The sequence below is a fragment of the Zootermopsis nevadensis genome, unplaced genomic scaffold (assembly GCF_977971745.1).
Source record: "Zootermopsis nevadensis isolate Lab colony 2312 unplaced genomic scaffold, Znev_1.0 Znev_ptg000001l, whole genome shotgun sequence".
In the NCBI taxonomy this organism is placed as follows: Eukaryota; Metazoa; Arthropoda; class Insecta; order Blattodea; family Termopsidae; genus Zootermopsis; species Zootermopsis nevadensis.
Window position 1 is genome coordinate 5,237,986 of NW_028259133.1, and position 19,979 is coordinate 5,257,964.

The window sequence follows — 19,979 nt, forward strand, 5'->3', positions numbered from 1 at the left end:
TAAGATAAAGATTCTTCAAATGCAGCAAACTCTCAACGTCAGATCACGTTATTAAAAACCACTGTGAACGGTACCACACATCCTCACGTCGAATTTTTAAGATTCATTTTAATATTATCCTAACACCATATTTCGCATTTTCCGACCAGGGTTTTGCACCCATTTCCTATCTGTCCATACAAACACGCCTACAGAAATAAAATAAAATATATGAGAATCATACCCAACAACCTGACAATTCCTCGACGTAGACTAATGGAGTTTTGATGTAATAATCGAAATTATATGCATAGTTTTAGATCGGTAAAAGTTTGAGAGAAATTAGCTATTTTATGAGTTTTAAGGAATATATCCTTTGACGGACTTAACTACATTACCCGAACGTATAAGGAAATATGTGGACTACGGAAGTATAAAGCTCAAGACAAGTTTTCATTTATTTTAATGAGACAAACAAAACAGGAGGTATTAATTTACTTTTCAACATGCCTTTCTACTTATGGAAATTAGGAATACCGATATTACAGTAAGAAATATATTCATATACAACCTTCCACAGTTCCTAAATGAGTAATAATATAAATTTCTGATTAAGGTAATTTTACTAAAGAAAGTAAGTAATAATTTTATTTTACAAATTACGTAGAATGACTTGCGAGAAATTGCAAGGCAGATCAGAATATGGGTGACAGATGGAGCATTGTGTCACCTGCTCCATGAGGTGAAAGTATTAGCAATAAATCTTATACGTACGTATATAAATTCACGATAATGGACAAACACATTGCACCAGAATCGAAGTTTCAAGGTACATTTTCCTCTCACAAATCGGCTCTCACGCTCTGTTCCTGCTGGTTGCATAACCATCAAACCAACTGGGCGTTGGGCAAAGAAACATCAAGTCTAAACGTGAAGTCGCCAAACATAATCTCTTCAGAATACATTAAGAACGCCATGATAGTGATTTTATTGATTATTACAGTTTTAAGGTTGATTCATTTTGATCGAAAATCAATATGGCGTTTTATTTTTTAATTTTTTAATATCTACAGAATATTTCTCTTACAATTCTGATAGACCATGGCAACATTCTTCTTATAATTAAAATATATAATATAATTCAGGTCTATACACAATATAAAGTAGTTTTAAAGGAAAAACCTGAAGATGATGCTACGCATCGAAACATGTAGTAAATGAAGGCGCAGTATTGTAACATCGTAGTAACGATGAATAGCGCAAATTTTAAATTTTAAATTTTAACATCTGTAAATAAAGTTTGTGTATAGACCTGAATTATATTATATATTTTAATTATAAAACACAAACATGACGCATTTAAACTTTAAACTTTATTCTTCTTATAATTATTAAACAAATATATATCTCCAGCTTATGACCCAGCATCATAGCCCATATTCTAGAAATGAATAATTACATAATTAACATAACATCGTGAAGTTCTTTTGAAAGTAAAAGTCTGCGAGATTCTGTCTGAAAAAAGGCAAAAGAGTCCGAGATTTTTATGACTAAAATTAAGACGAATTTCACGGTGGAGACTGAGAGAAATAAACAGTTCGTAAGAAACTTAATTTTTGTACGGGTATGCTCAATTTTAAATTGCATATATTCGTGAAACTAAATTGCATATCACTGAGCTTAATCACAACCATTTTATCACAATTTTTACAATATTTTGAAGTTTTCATTGACACTGAATTATATGTTTCGACCGAATTAATCATCGCCAGATTCGTTACAATTCATTTGAGTCACTGTACATTTCCAATGCAAATAATGATTACCAATACAAAATATTATTTTTTTAAAAAAATTTCGACGTCACAGTGCGTTCACTGATAAAGTTTAACGTAACTGTCACATTGGCAAGTTCCTACCGGGACCGGCAAGTGACATTTGCGTTCAACTTTATCAGTGAACGCAATGCAGAATAACAGATAAAATAATCTTCTGGTAGTATGTTTTAATAATTAGTATCAAGTGAACTCGTTAAAATCGTGGTGGCAAAATGGTAGAATCTACGGCGGAGTAGAGTCGGTGTTGTATAGATGCCTCTGTTGTTTCTATAAATCGAAATACAATAAACTTATGCAATATGGAGTTAAATGTTTTAAAGTAATTCTTACCAGTATTTTTGCTGTGTTGTTTGTTCAGTGTTTTAGTAGCCTATGAACCGTGGTGTAGTACTACTTATGTTTGGGTTATACCGAATGAAAGGGGTGAAGAGAGTAGTATGTGCTGCTATCTATCAGGAGAATTTTGGTATATTGCTTCTAAAATCCGGTTATAGTAACACGCATTCATTCAAGTGTCTGTCTTTTATTGATTCAAAATATGTGGTATCTTTTTACACTGTTTAGAAGCCACACCCAAACACAGGTAAAATACGGTATCATATTGTATTAAAATATTGTATAAAATATATTTTGATGTCATTCTGCCTTAGATTCCGCCATTTTACCACCAACGTATTAATGAGTACACAAGATATTAATTTTTTAAAAATATCGCCGGCGAATTATTATATCTATTTTTCTACCATCACAATTTTACATTTTAACGCTATATAGTAATCATCATTATTTTCAATTAAAACGTGCAGTGACTTACGTACAATATAACGAAAATAATAATGGTTAATTTTAATCGAAACGTGTATTTCGAAATCAATGAACACTCGAAAAATGTCAAGAGTGTGCAGTACATACACTTAAATCCTACTCTACAGAAAAGTAAATTTATTAATTCCTTTTCAAAGAAGATATAAAGAACTGATATTTTCAGAAAAGACAGTATTTTAAAATAAAATTGATGAAAAACTCATAGGAGAATTTTATATGAATGCAAAGTCTCTTCAACTTTATCATTCGTCACTGCGAAATAAATAACGTAACTCTCTTCCTATACAGGAAAAACAAAATTAAAAATGTATTGGACGATATGGGCCTCAAACCATAAGAAGGTAAACCTGACAGCGATGCAAGAATCGATGTTAAGTTGTTTAGTCGATTAGTACGTTTAGTTGGGCGTCAGAATACTATTTGGTGCATGAACCCAACAGATACACCTAAATTACGTATTTTAATAGATTTACAATGAAAGTATTTTCTAATTTATTGCCACTTAATTAAGAAAAACTTCTTAATATGTGTGAAGAAACAGCGTGAAATCAAATTTAGAAGTATAAGAAGACTGAGAAATATAAGAAATGATTTATCTGAGAGAAATGTTGCGGATCATTAAAACTAATCGTCAGACCAGAATTAGGAACACTGGCATAAATTCCTGTTAAAGGCTGAAAATTTAATGATTTTATCAACATTCCTTTAAATACGAGAAATTAAACATTTGAAGGACAGTTTAAGACAGAAAACCTATTAATATGACTTTCAATAATATTAAAATTGTGTCATACTCACATTTTGATAATTGAGAACATATTCAAAATTTATCAAAAGTTTCTTAAACAAATTAAAGACTTTGAAGACTCGCATAGGACAGAATCCCAAATACCTAACATTATTTGTAGTATTCTTGAAAACTAGTAATTTATTTTGACGACCGCGAAGATATTTAAAAATTATTTGACTGCTGTCAGGAGCGTGGGATAAATTCTACTCCAAAATATTACAGTTATATCAATGACTGTTAGAGTACAAATATGTATTTTGTCACTAAGCAGTGAGTGAATCTGCGTTAATGAACATTATACAAACGTTAGCAGTCTACTTAATTTTCTACTCGAATTAATATTATCATTACAAAATGTTGCTAATTGTCTTCACTCTTAAATTCTTCATAGAACTTCCGTGGACACATTCTACCGCTGATTCGGAAACTCAGAGATCAATCATAATCTTTGGTTTGACGTGTCCCTTCCCACTCTATGTTAAAATCAAAATTATTCAAATATTCGAAATTGACAACTTATTGAAACCCCTCAGAAAGCTCCTGACAATGTATTTATATATCAGAAGTTCCGCTCTGTTCTGGAATAATTCAAATTCATAACTTATTCACAAAATCATTAGGATTCTTCGGTGATAATATAAAACTTTACGAAATAAAATATTCTTTCTCTGTGACTACAGTAGTCATTCTTTGTAACTGGTTTAAGAAAGAATTAAGCAATGTATTTTTTCACAAATTAATGTATTTATAATTTCATCACGTATCTTCATATTATTCCTAATTAATTACGCCTAAACTCCATTCTGTCATCATTTCCTTCTTTCTTTTCAGACAGCTAAAATTGTAACTGAAATATATTAGTAATACTCAGTTTGAAGAAATATAAGGATTTGAAATTTAATAAAAAAATCGGCCACAAATTATGTAATGAGACGAAAGGCGAATGATACCGTTAACATGTAAAATGCAATATTCTAACAGTAAACCTTCAACTACACGAAAACAATGGATGTCGAGATAAGACACTTTGACGCTGTGAAACTTTCGTCTCCGGCCAATAGGTTTGAAGGATGGAGTACAACATTCTCTAGATGACTCATCATACACAATTTTTGAGACTTTGAATAAGTGAATGTTGAACATGTTAAGTAACATCTGGTACTTTTTCACTTCATAAGAGGCAGCCATGAAGACAAATTATCTATTATTTTATAGAATAAAACACCTACACTTAAAATCAACGCCAACACATATTTTCAAACCACGTTAACTCTAATTGCACCGTAGTTCAAAAGGTCAATTGTTATTCAATTTACACCAAATTTCATACTTAATTGAAATATTCTCTGTGGTTCTTAAATTAATTGGTATGACGTAATATCTGAGTCTGCTATTGTTGATGATAATTGGTGGTATCATTAAAGTTTTTCCTTCATCAATAATGAGAAGGTGTTTCGTAACATCAGATTGTGTTTTGTTCGTGATCTGAGTCTCAAAATAATAGAATAACCTTGATCATTGGTCCCAGATAAGGCGAGAACCGGTCACTTTCAGCTCATGGTTACCTCATAAACGTCAGACTGTAAAGTGCAGAGTGAATTTATATTGTTTATATCTGAAAATAAATTATTCATGGCGTGTCCGTGTTGGCTTAAGGAACCAACTATGGAAAGGGTTCAGAAAGGAAAATACTCTTATTCTATGGTACGCTCAAGGTCGTACGTAGACATTTCCGGACAAATATTTCAATATAGTCTGACTACTAAATGAATTAATGGGACATAATTAACGATTTACTTCAAATTAAATTATGTATAGCTTCTATTATTCCAGTAAGCCTTTGTACTATTTTTTTCGTAGAAATCATGGATTTATTTCAAGGTGATTTTTTTATCTACGATAACTATCTTATTTTACACAATATTTCACAGCATTATATAGAAGGCTGTAATATTTCAGTGTAGTAATTTATTAATGGCTATGCATTTTGCAAGAAACACTCTTATTGTTAAATGCCATATTATAAAATGTATATATTTATTTATTTACGTATACTCACACATATGTATCCATATATAATCATCTATACGACTGTGTAAAACGGCTTTGCTCAGAAGCATTTATAGACGAACTAACTTTATGGATAAATGTTATTTTCTCGGCAAAATTCCCGTCCCTTAATTCATGTTTAGTAAAACTTACAAATATGAACACCACTTAAGCAGATCGCCATCTGTATCCGTATTTCTGAGTCACATAGTTGGATGGATGCTAAATGCAAATGGAGAACCCATAAGCGACCAACTGTCACGAGTGACAGCCATGTTTAATTTACAAGCTGTCGTGCACAGTGACGTGGAAATACATAGGCCTAATTTAGACGATTTTTAACTAATCAAACCATAGACTACAGATCTTAACAAAAGACTGAAGAAAATTATATCATGATGACTTTGATATAATTTGTACATTTTACCAATACACTATTGTTAAAGTGATTAAACAAGAATTCAGGTTTAACATGATGAAGTACTCGAAATCTTAGTCGAAATCTTTACGGAAAGAGATCAGTCAGGATACGAATGCGCAACCAAAATGGAAGAATTAAAATGAACTTTGGAAAAATGAGGCGAAATCAAGTGGATTGGCTAAAATATTGTCAAATGGGGGACTTTAGTAGACACGGTAATGAACATTCAATTTTCATAAAGGCAGTGTTATCAGTTTTTAGTGAAGAATCTGTAGCATGGACCTGAAAATATGATCTTACCGTAAGTCCATCCGACATATTCGTTGGTCCTTAGGTTTTCATTTCGTAGCCAGTCCTCTAGAGGGCGGAAGTATTCTCGAATGTGACTTCCGTTTAGCCTGGTCTCCCCTGTGGCTTTATACAGCGCCTCGGTCCATGGCACGGACGACCCCAAACTCATCATATCTCTGTAAATAATCAAACAATGACATATTACGTCGAAAGATTTTATTGTGTTAGTCGGGTTCGATTCCCGGCGGTGCCCGAATTTATAACTTGTGTTGGGCAAGGCCGTGGTCTAGGCAACACGGAGTTTTCCTCCGGGGGCTTCCCCGGTTTCTCCGTGGCATCCCAACAATTACTCCATTCACACACAGAAGAAGGCAATGGCAAACCACTTCTGGATCATCTGCCAAGAACGTATATGAACAGGTCCCAGTCCGAGAAAAGAATGGAAGGATCCTGTTCATATGGACCTGTCGTCAGACAGAACACTAAATAAATAAATAGTATATATCTGCAGTCTTCTGAATTAACAGAGAATAAATACGAGAGAAATTCGTTTAACACACGACAGAAAATTTTACTGAACAAAAGTTTCCAGACAATGAAATTATTACAGAAATGAAATGTGTACGTTATCTCGGTTTAAAAGTTGCAGACCGTTAAAATAAATAATTATGTTTCCATATCGAATTTCACTATTCTTTCCTAGGCTAAGCACTAACATATTTTTGTTCAAAGGTATTTCAGGCCTTTTGTGAACCTGTAGTCATTTATAAGGCTGACACGTTGAAATTAATTGTATACGTGAGAATGAAAGGTCATTCGTCATGTAAATCACACTTTTTCAAAAGTAGATAAAGCTGTTTACAATGTTTAAATGAGTTAAAAAATCGACTAACACTGTTTCTCAAACCGTAGTTAATTAGACATATATTTAAATTGTGTAACCATGGTTTATTTATGTGTTGGTAGCCTAAATAATATTTTTCGTCTTTGACATTCGCCATTTTGACACTTTTTGTCAATGTAAGTAATTTAGAGTAAAAAGAAGTCCATAGTTACTTAGAAAAATGCTATATAATTTGTCAAAATTACTATAAAAAGTTTTAAGTTTAAGTCCTCTTTGTTAAAACATAAATTTAAAAATCTTGGTATATCTACGAAATTCTTGAAACAAGTTTGTTGCCTGTATTTGAAATATGCCATCAGGGATTTAGTTTCTGTATGAACTGTAACATGTAAAAGATTTCAACTTATTTGTTGTTAAAATGTCGTAGTGTAATTTAATCTTTACAACAGGAACTTTTTCTGACACTCCACATTCATAAATACAGCTAAGTTTTAAAAAGCAATGAAAATTTTATATTGTGGCAAACGTAATACTGTCAGTACTGAGAAGTTAGGCGGAATATGAACATTCTCTCATTTGAATGTAACTGTGTTCACTGTCTTTTGAGGAATAATTAGCCTGTGACAGGTTTAACACGAAAAAACAACTGCTGTTAATTACGCATTTACCTTAGTATATATTTACAGGAATCGTAATTCTTATGTGACTTCTGTATACTAAAAAGTCATGACTCATTATCATATATTGGGAAATGTATTTGTCGGAAAAATATCGATTCTGTGGGATTTCTGTACTCGAACGGCTTTTGAATTTTATGGATCTTTCTGGATCTATAACATTACGCAGAGATCTTAGTCGCATACAATTAAAAACGTATTTCTTATCGATTATTTGTTTATTTTAAAACAATTTTTCAACTGCATAAGAAAGTATATCGACGACTGGTAAGTAGAATTTCTAAAGGCGAATTATAATGAATGTGAAACGAAGTGGTCTTCAGATATTTGAAGTTGTGATTTCGGTACTTGTTAAAGTGTGTGTAGGGACTTAGAAAACTCATGAAAAATCTCGATGAGGAATGTCAGTTTTTGATCCGGGACTTGAACCCAGTAACTTCGCCCTGATGATGGAGGCAGCAAGGACCTCTGAAACGTCAGGAAATTACCAGACTACACGGCGTAACAACCCAGAAGACAGCCATCTTAAGGTCTGCATATGGTAATAAGGGGGTAATTTGTAGTGAGAATTCAACACAGATGATCCAGCCCACAGCCGACCATTTTACTCATGATTAACATACTGTTTTTTGTTCGACTGTTTTATGATTGAAAGTATTATTATTTTTTTACAGTTAGAAAATGTGTCAGGAATGGGTTACGTGATTCTTCGATCATTCTGTGAAATCGGAAAATTTTAACACTGCGAACACTTATATATTTCTGGTGTGTAACTGTGTGTTGTTTCAGGAACTTCCGCGACAAAGTAAATGCTCTAAACTTGCGGAAGAATTATGTAAGGAAACTGCAGAGCAGGATTCATGACCATGCACTTTCTAAATTAATAATAAAGTTATTTCCTGTTGGCGATTAGCCGCATAATTTTATAGAACCGGTAAGTAATCTGATGATGATAAGGATTTCACACTGCTTCGTATTCGGGAGGTCTCGATTTCATACCTCGGCTCTGAGACCTGACATCATCAATGAGGGTATTTCCTCAGTCCTGACAGACAAATTCCTGAACAAGAAATTAAATTAGACCACGCCTATTTCCATATCCAATCAAATTTATGATTTATTTAACATCTCACGATTCTATACTCTATAGTCTGATATATTGATGGCGTTCCTAAATACTTCAAAAATATATAAATAAATATATAATGAAATACATAAATAAACCCATTGTATAGAAAAATCTGATCTTCATGTAGAAAACCCAACGTTAGGATCAGACCCTACATTAAATACATTTGTTTAGCGTTGACAGTTGTTGTACTTAATTGTTAGGTGACATAATTTTAAGATCGTGTTAAGTAGTACGTCTTGGATAAGTTCGTTTCATGTCAGTAAAGATGCCCGGATTGTATTTGCTTTATTTAAATCGTAAATGGTACATCGCTGTTAATTTAAATATGGGCATACTGGGCTCAAATACGTAGTTGAACAAAACGAAATTAGTGAACAACAAGAGTATGTAAAATGACTGAGAATAACAATAAAGAATCCACAACCATGATCGTATTCGACGATATGTGACGTAGGTAGTTAAGGAAAGGCGATCAGATAAATCATGTAAACAGCACGGATAATTAAATAAATCAGAAACAAGTTACATTTTATAGAGCGGCCACTTCAGCGCTGTGACATTCCACTTCAGGAGGCGGACTGGAGGTATTGATAGATGTTCATAGTTCCTCATTAGGTTGGTTGTTCTGAAGAACAACATTGTTCAATGTTGGTAAATTGGCAGTATTGTAAAATTAACAACGTACATTACTAAGAAAGATTACCGAAGATTGTATCTCCTTTCTGTTAAGAATTTAAATTAGAAAGCATGACACAAACCATTAACAGACCAATATTGGACTAAGATAGCTGTCTTCTGGGATGTAACTCCTTGTAATCTGGCAGAAGTTTACCAACGTTTCAAACGACAGCCATCTTCGGAATCACCGCTGTGATAACCTCAAATTTTACCTAATATAAGCCCTGGAATGGAATATAAATAATACGCTGGCCTTGTAATCCTGGGGTTCCGGGTTCGATTCCCGGTGGTGCCCGAATTTATAACTTGTGTTGGGCAAGGCCGTGGTCTAGGCAACACAGAGTTTTCCCCGTGGCATCCCAACAATTACTCCATTCACACACAGAAGAAGGCAATGGCAAACCACTTCTGGATCATCTGCCAAGAACGTATATGAACAGGTCCCAGTCCGAGAAAAGGATGGAAGGATCCTGTTCATATGGACCTGTCGTCAGACAGAACACTAAATAAATAAATAAAATATCCAACTTAACGGTTATCAAACTGGATGGATAAATAATAATTTGTTATATGTTACAAAACAGTGGTATAAGTACCATGAATATTTTATTATAACACGTATATTATTCCGATGCATCTGTTCTTACATCTCAATGTTCTTGTTACAGCTGTCTTTTATCTGTGTTTTACTTTTTCCGAATTTACCTGTGGCCGCCAGTTGAAGTCTGCGCAGGCCGACTTGTTACACTTTTACTCGGCACGTTCACGAAGTTAATCTTCAAAAATGGTACCCTAAATAAGTCCGACTTTCTTTTATTACAGCCCAAATAAAGCCCGATCTATTTTCTATCTGCACTCATTATCGTAGCATTAATAAATTTTTCTTAAATACATAAATGTCAATACTTGGACGAATTCTTTAGTGACTCTAAGAACATCTGGGTCGACTAATGCGTAAGATGAGTCGAACTAGTAATAACCTTTCCTCTGCGAAAATATAATGGCCCGATAAATTCAGAAATGTTTTATTTAACGTTTGAAGTCTATGTATTGACGGGCGTTTCACAGGAGTTTACTGCCTCCATCATCAGAGCGAAGAGTGCTCTTGATTCTGATAATCACTCTCGTCGGTGTAAGAATTTTAAATTTCACCGCCATTTTATTATACCGTTCATTCTATTACATGTTTAGAGATTATAATCCGTCGTTCTTAAATTCTGAAATTGTTTCCTAAGTAGGGATAACCCTGGTATAAAGCGATGATTTTTAAGGGAAAATGGCCGTTACTGATATCTTATTGTCACCTGGCGTTTTAAATTGTGAGAAATCGAAGATCGTTTCTTTCTTGTTTATATGAATATTTCAAAGATTTTTTTTCTGCGTATGGGAATTTTTAAAATAAGTATTCTCTGAAGTCCTTTACTCTGAAAAATTTAACCCAGGGTACTGGGCAAAGTGGAGCCTCTTAAAATATAAAGAAAAGCTCGCATAAACACGCATGAATTTCTTTTAAGGTATGGATCATTCATGATTAAAAATTTTATAGCACTTTTATACCATTTTCTAACAACAATTTGGGGGAATTTTTATTATCTTTAGGACTGTTCACATAGAAGCAATCTCGTATGTAGAAATTTTCTACGACACTTTCTGAGTTAACACCTCCATAAACAAAAATCATATCTGAATTCAGTGCTGGATCTTAGACAGATGTACTTAAAGTTCCTTCATGGGGCCAGTTTGTCCCATTTAAGCATAATTTCGTAAACAGCAGCTTCTAGATAGAAGCCATTTTGCATCACCCTGAAATCCAACAAATGTTTATACCTCAGTCATGAGTCTTTCGAAACCAACAGCTTTAAAAATGTCTCTACCTTACTCATGAAATTTGGAGCTATACAAGGAAAAGATAACCTAACATCAGACCTTGATAAAAGAGTGGATATTTCTGGAAGAGTCTCACGAACATTCACGACCTCTAACTTCCACATACACCGAATAACTGCCTGCAGGTGCTCTCTGGGTACATTCTATCAGCATGACGTAGCACAAACAGAAGAGATACAGCAGGGTTACCAACTTAGACGGGTTTCCACTAAATAAATTTTCTGATTTATTCAATTATTTTCTAGTACTATTTTTAGCCTTCTTATATCATTGCCACAAATTATGATCACTTTTATTTCGATATTAATATTGAACTATGTTTTATACGAAGACTTCACAAACAGATTAAATGTCGTATTTGTCATATGACTGAATTTAATACAATCATTTTGTTGCAATTACTGAAAAATAATTATTCCAACTTTAATAGATGAAGGACGTTTAATATAGTTTTACAGCAATAAAATAAGTCATTGTTTGGGAATGCCAAGTAAAATAACTTTCGCGTTAACGCATTTCAAGAACTAGCTCCCTATTACGAATTTCATTACACATCGCATCAGTCCGTGGGTATCGACCATAATCGAACAGCATCACATCAACATTTTATTATTTCTTTTTTACATTATAATTACTGTATGTTTATTTTAATTAAAACTGTCAGTTCCAAATTAATTACTGCTCCTTACACTCCGATGTCGCGAATGACGTCATTTTGGTGTTAAGTTTCAGAGTTAATCATGAACCCAGGAAGCCTTTAGACATTTGCTAAGGATGATTTGACGGGGAACCATTCCATCCCAATCCCCCTATCAACACAGGAACACGCGGACGTAACTCAAACGGAATTCGAGCCCAGAATAAACATTTTAGTGGTCACAAATTGCACACGCCTCAAACTACATTACCACGCGATCGGAGAGTAAGTATGTAGACATGTAAACGTATAATATATAAACTTTTTTATTTATTTGTATTTGAATACAAATGCACAGAGATAAAAAATATTTATAAATTTATTTTCGTTCAATGTGTATCTGTTTGAGAAACGACACCAAGAAACTACAACTCTTTAATAATGTAAGGAGTTAAGGTAAATTTGGTTTTGTTTAAATTCACGTCGAGTTCTGTCTTTGTACTCAAACTCTGACTCGATGGCGTAACAGCGCGAAGTCGAGCCTTGGCCATGTCGGATGTTTCTTTGTGTTTGAAGTGTGCATTTATAAGTAGTGAGTGACAAGCCCACTGCCTCTGCACAATTTCTACTCAATCCTGATTTGTCTACTAGAGCCATCTAGTAGTGAATCAGGAGAGACTTGGGTGAGAAATGTCCGCTGAATTTTGCTTACGAAACATCTCGTATCATGCTCGTAAGGTTCTTTTAGATGCCGTAAATCTACGACATGGGACTTCCCCTCTGAAGAAAGTTGTGCTATGGATTTCTATCACCCTTAAAAATCCATCGACCTCGGCTGGGTTTGATCTCGCGAACCTTGGGTACAGTAAACACGCCAACCACTAGTCCACCGAAGGCGACATTTGTATTTAGGCTGAATTAAAAATAAATTTATTGCTCATAACCTGTGCTAATAGGGAAGTCGAGGTGTGCTTGTTTAGAAACACGTTACAAACAAGTAGTATCATAAGTTTGGAACGTTTGCTTTACATAATTCCCACTGGAATAGTTTCTGTTGGTACCGTTTTACAGAAATATTCAGCTTTATGGACTCGGATTGAATTCCATATGCGTGAATAAAATCATGTAGAAAGAATAAACAAATGAAAAGAGATCTAAGCAGACGTGATATGAATGAACGAGGTTGATCTTATTTAACTGTTTTACGATTTCCTTCCGACAATTTCTTTTTTTCTCAACGAAACTCAGCCTAACGCTTTCACATGTCCGCAAGACTACATATTTCATTTTTGCAGGTTATAAAGTCTTGTCTGCTACGAGGTGCGATCGGAAAGTTTTCAGACTGTGTCAATAGCGGGCGAACCGGATGTAGTACGAGCTTCTGCCTTTAGGGGGTGCGGCCTACATTCATAGTGAATCAGTGTGCCAGCCGGCATCATCGAATTAGCATTTGTTTCTTAGTTACGGGCGTTTTGGTAGTGCATTACACCGACCCTCCTGCGATTTCGGAATGGCGGATTTTCATGAACAAATCAAATTTTGCCAAAGACTCGCCAAAACGGCTACGGAAACCTATGAAATGCTAAGGCAAGCATTTGGGGAGTCCGCAATGGGTCGTGCACAAACTTTTGTGTGGCATTCACGTTTTAAAAATGGCCGAACCTCTGTCGATGATGACGAGCGTTCTGGACGACCATCGGCAGGCCATTCACGAAGATCGACGTCGTACCATCAACGACTTGTGCGACATTGTTGGGATAGGCTATGGGACCTGTCAGCTGATTCTAAAGGAAGAACTCCACATGCGACGCATCGCAGCCAAGTTTGTGCCAAGGCTCCTGTCTGAGGACCAGAAGCAGAATCGACTTCTCGTTTGTCAGGAGCTCAAAGATCTTGCAAGAACCGACCCCAACTTCCTTTCTAAGGTTTTCTCTTCCCAAAGATGAAAATTCAGCTAAAGGGAAGGAGATTTGAGACGATAGAAGAGATTCAGGCAGAATCGCAGATGGTGCTTGACAGGCTGGCAAAGAAAGATTTCCAGGGATGCTTCCAGGCTTGGCAGCGGCGCTGGGATCGTTGTGTTCACTCCCAGGGGAACTACTTCGAGGGTGATGGATGAATTTAATACCTGAGATAAGTGTACGGGTTTTTATAGGCGCAGTCTAGAAACTTTCCGATCGCACCTCGTATAACCCTTAATTCAAAACCAACAGGTCCTCGAGGTGGAGACGCAAATTTCTGGGAACGCGTTCAGCTCTTCTCAGTCTAACGCCTCCCGATTCCGAAAGAATAACACAAAAACTATGGATACCACACTCTTGGGTAACTTTTCTAAGTTAACTGTCTACTTACTTAAGTAGCTTTCCTGCTTCCTTACTGCGGTAGATATCGCACTTAAAAAGTGGTTTAGTGTTGGGGTACTCCGGATCGAACTGGCCTGCCGCCTTGCACAACGCACTGTGAAGCTGGAACTGAAGTATAGTTCCCACGAAATGCCTGCAACACACAGATTATATCGAAAATTACAGTAATGAACCTGTCTTACAAGAAAGGTATAATTCCAATCAAAGCAATTAGTAGATATTATTATATTTCTCGACTTTTCCCATCGTCTAATATTCTGAAGAGAATAAGACGTTTTGGAAACTCGACGTGGTTATATCCTGAGGTGAAAATTGTCAACTTAGAAGGGGTTTGTTAGAAGGATATAACCTCAATTACAGGGCCAAATTATTGAAGTTCGTCCTTTCAGAAGAAACCGAGTAGGTACTCGCCTTGAAGACGGAAATTGATTGTTTTCAAAACGTTGTTCTTTTAAGTATATAGAAAGATGGATAAATAGAGAAATCCAGCAATAATAATTGTGGTATGCCACTGTTTGAGCTTCATTTAGAATTATCTCATCAAATCATATTCCCATGTTTCTAAGCAATTCCTCTAGGACTGAAAATTATTAGGCCTCTGAGCACAAGACTGAAGAATCATTTAAGATTTGATTTCTTGACGGCGGTGAGTCTGAAGACGGCTGTCTTCTGGGTTGTTGCACCATGTAGTCTGGTAGAAGTTTACCGACGTTTCAGAGGCTGATGAAGGAAGCAGCGAGGACCTCTAAAACATCGATAAACTTCTACCAGACAACACGGCGTAACAACCCAGAAGATATCCATCTTCGTGAGGAATCTTGCCAACTGATCAGAATCCACAAATTAAATACATCTCAATACTCATAGACCTCCTTGTTAGGATACAAGGCATCGATTCATCTGTGCTCCTGGTAGAAATAAAGGTGAATCTATGGAACCCAGGTCTGCAGAGAATACAGAATTGGAATTATAATTTTACAGTCTAGTACACCAACTACTTTTTATGGTTCGAAAGGAACCGTTTCCATCAGCGAGTTTATGTATAATAAAATCAGACAATATTTTAATAAAATCGATGTTAAAGACGGATAGAATCAGTCACGGGTAGGAATTTGTCGGCTGTTAACTGTTCTAAAAACAGGCATTTTATTAGTACCAACTTAACATATATAAAGTAAGAACACTGTGGCTGCGCGAAATATATTTTTTTGTTCATGAAGATTGGTGTATCACTGTAACCTGATAACAGGTATATGAAATCTTCAAGGTGCCGAATTTTAAAACACCCGCTACTAAAAAGTTAAAAAATCCATCATTAAAATATGGATGCTTTTGTTAAGTAATAATTAGATTAAGAACTGCTCAGAATTAAATAATGTCGCACGTACATAAGTAAGGATGTTACAGCCCTTCTGTCCGAATGCTGCAGCGAGAGTTGAACCCGGCCCCTATGTATGACGGTCCACATTTCTTAATCAATTAGGAGTTCCTGACGCTCTAGCGTGAGCAAAGAACACTTCATGGTTACGTCCGTGTCTTGTCTGGGTTTTTCTACGGGGATAGGGAACGTGCACGACCGGCATAATTGTTGAACAACAATGAGAAAGTCATTGAGGGAAAACATTGCTACTCAACGATTACCCAAATCAGTGGAAGAAATACTTAAGAAGAAAAAGTTAATTTGAGTCACAGTGTAAGAATGCTCTAGAAGAAAGAATGTCCTATTTGAAGTGACGTGAAGAACCCCTTTGTAATGTCGGTGTCCTTCCAAATTTGTAATTTATAACGGCTGTCAGCTGAAGACCGCTCAGTTACTCACGACAATGTGCCTGATTCTGAACTGATACTTCTAAGTTCGAATTTCGTAACTCGTATTTCTTGAAGTCCTCAGGCAAATGTGACGGTACTTTAAAAGAGGTCACTCCCCACTACAAATCACTTATATAATCTACACGCCATCAAAAACGTCATCCGCAGATCTCAACAAATTTCGTGACCGACAGAATTAACATCTTGAAACGTTTCTTGTATAAGTTAAATACGTCCAGACCTAAATAATAACGGAATATTAATTACAGTCTACACATTTTCTCTCTTCTGGATCATCTGCCAAGAACGTATACGAGGTGCGATCGGAAAGTTTCTAGACTGCGCGTATAAAAACCCGTACACTTATCTCAGGTATTAAATTCATCCATCACCCTCGAAGTAGTTCCCCTGGGAGTGAACACAACAATCCCAGCGCCGCTGCCAAGCCTGGAAGCATCCCTGGAAATCTTTCTTTGTCAGCCTGTCAAGCACCATCTGCGATTCTGCCTGAATCTCTTGCCAAAGACTCGCCAAAACGGCTACGGAAACCTATGAAATGCTAAAGCAAGCATTTGGGGAGTCCGCAATGGGTCGTGCACAAACGTTTGTGTGGCATTCACGTTTTAAAAATGGCCGAACCTCTGTCGATGATGACGAGCGTTCTGGACGACCATCTTCGAGCACAACGCCCGAAAATGTTACGAAGATTCTGCAGGCCATTCACGAAGATCGACGTCGTACCATCAACGACTTGTGCGACATTGTTGGGATAGGCTATGGGACCTGTCAGCTGATTCTAAAGGAAGAACTCCACATGCGACGCATCATGACAACGCGCCAGCGCACACCGCCCTCAAAGTTCGGCAGTTTTTGGCCTCAAACACCATGGCCGTCATCCCGCACCCTCCTTATTCGCCGTGTGACTTCTTCCTCTTCCCAAAGATGAAAATTCAGCTAAAGGGAAGGAGATTTGAGACTATAGAAGAGATTCAGGCAGAATCGCAGATGGTGCTTGACAGGCTGACAAAGAAAGATTTCCAGGGATGCTTCCAGGCTTGGCAGCGGCGCTGGGATCGTTGTGTTCACTCCCAGGGGAACTACTTCGAGGGTGATGGATGAATTTAATACCTGAGATAAGTGTACGGGTTTTTATACGCGCAGTTTGGAAACTTTCCGATCGCACCTCGTATGAACAGGTCCCAGTCCGAGAAAAGGATGGAAGGATCCTGTTCATATGGACCTGTCGTCAGACAGAACACTAAATAGTAATAATAGCCTCTTGGTCGCTGGAAATTAAGCGTAATTAAGATGTCTCCACAGTGATGTCACTGTGCAAGTCTCCAGACAGAAAAGGTTCAGTCTTGATATGTTATCGTACCAGTTCTATGAACGAACTTTCTCGATTGCATTCAGTGCTAAAATATTAAGTTTTTCTGAACTGGAAACGAGACATTACTTTGGTTTATTGGCACCAGTTTCTGCTGCATTTGGATGTTAAGAATTAAAATGGCGGCTGAAATAGGAACAATGCATCCGCATAGATTATGGAAGGACTTATGGTTGGGATGACTGTCATTCAGAAGAGAAATTGAAAGTGAGGATATTTTATCACTCCACCGTTAGTGAGTAAAACCAATGTTTACATTCCTGTAAGCGTTGCATACAGAAGTGTTATTCATATCAATATAGAGGGAAAGTTAATTTTGTGTTTACATTTACGAAAAACTTAAGGCACCCATAATTTATAATAATTCTTGTGTTACAATGTAGTGCTTGTGAATTTTATTATATAAAACGTTAATATAATATTCGTTGATTGTTTCCATGAGACGGAAGAGTGTGTTATTCAGCCATTAAGAATTCGTTCACTCCTGCCAAATAGAATATTATGAATTTTAAAATGATTTCTAAATAAACTGAAAGTCATATGAAAAAATTGCCAGTATATCCAATTTTAATTCGAAACTATGTATGACATTACTACATGAGAATCTGTTAATGTTAAATTCACTATTAGGAAATGTTTACATTTAAATATTACCGATTTCTACCAGTAGTAAGATATTCTAAGATGACCATTTACATGAGACGGAAAAGAAGAACGAATGATTTGCCTACATATCAGCAGAATGTCACAACAAAAGTAATAAATAGAGAGAGGCATTTCATGATTATTTATTGTGTTACTGTAGACGTGTGACTTTGTATCAATGACGACAATAATATTGATCCTGATGACTTATTATATCATCATAGGCAGCCTAACACTGAGATCATGGGTTCGAAAGCCATTTTATCAATGGATGGTTTCTACGTTCTTCGATTTTCTGATGAAAACGAAGCTGGATTTGTAAGATTTGAGGTTTTCACAGCAGTGAATATGAAGATTTCTGTCTTCTGGGTTGTTGCGCTGTGTAGTCTGGTCGATGTTAACCAACGTTTCAAAGGTCATACTGCCTCCATCATCAGGGCGATTAGTATGAAGATTTCTGTCTTCTGGGTTGTTGCGCCGTGTAGTCTGGTAGATGTTAACCAACTTTTCAGAGGTCATACTGCCTCCGTCATCAGGGCGATGAGTATGAAGATTTCTGTCTTCTTGGTTGTTGCGCTGTGTAGTCTGGTCGATGTTTACCAACGTTTCAGAGGTCATACTGCCTCCATCATCAGGGCGATGAGTATGAGATTTCCGTCTTCTGGGTTGTTGCGCTGTGTAGTCTGGTAGATGTTTACCAACGATAAATCGCCCTGATGATGGAGTCAGTATGACCTCTGAAACGTTGGTAAACATCTACCATACTACACGGCGCAACAACCCAGGAGACAGAAATCTTCATACTCATCGCCCTGATGACGGAGGCAGTATGACCTTTGAAACGTTGGTTAACATCGACCAGACTACACAGCGCAACAACCCAGAAGACAGAAATCTTCATACTCATCGCCCTGATGATGGAGGCAGTATGACCTCTGAAACGTTGGTTAACATCTACCAGACTACACAGCGCAACAACCCAGAAGACAGGAATCTTCATACTCTGATGACGGAGGCAGTATGACCTCTGAAACGTTGGTTAACATCGACCAGACTACACAGCGCAACAACCCAGAAGACAGAAATCTTCATACTCATCGCCCTGATGACGGAGGCAGTATGACCTCTGAAACGTTGGTTAACATCGACCAGACTACACAGCGCAACAACCCAGAAGACAGAAATCTTCATACTAATCGCCCTGATGACGGAGGCAGTATGACCTCTGAAACGTTGGTTAACATCTACCAGACTACACAGCGCAACAACCCAGAAGACAGAAATCTTCATACTAATCGCCCTGATGACGGAGGCAGTATGACCTCTGAAACGTTGGTTAACATCTACCAGACTACACAGCGCAACAACCCAGAAGACAGAAATCTTCATACTAATCGCCCTGATGACGGAGGCAGTATGACCTCTGAAACGTTGGTTAACATCTACCAGACTACACAGCGCAACAACCCAGAAGACAGAAATCTTCATACTCATCGCCCTGATGACGGAGGCAGTATGACCTTTGAAACGTTGGTTAACATCGACCAGACTACACAGCGCAACAACCCAGAAGACAGAAATCTTCATACTCATCGCCCTGATGACGGAGGCAGTATGACCTCTGAAACGTTGGTTAACATCTACCAGACTACACAGCGCAACAACCCAGAAGACAGAAATCTTCATACTCATCGCCCTGATGACGGAGGCAGTATGACCTTTGAAAC

At 36.6% G+C, this 19,979-nt stretch overlaps 1 protein-coding gene across 7 annotated transcripts in view; it reads right to left on the reverse strand.

The window, feature by feature from the left end:
- The window catches only part of Ance-3 (angiotensin-converting enzyme Ance-3), a 183,419-nt gene that overhangs the window by 9,380 nt on the left and 154,060 nt on the right, over positions 1 to 19,979 (reverse strand). For all 7 annotated transcript variants that reach the window (XM_087356498.1, XM_087356387.1, XM_087356304.1 and 4 more), the window contains 2 exons: positions 14,401 to 14,544; positions 6,203 to 6,369 (listed from right to left, as the gene is read on the reverse strand). In XM_087356498.1, coding sequence (XP_087212624.1) covers positions 6,203 to 6,369; positions 14,401 to 14,544 — 311 coding nt within the window. The remainder of the gene's footprint in view (positions 1 to 6,202; positions 6,370 to 14,400; positions 14,545 to 19,979) is intronic.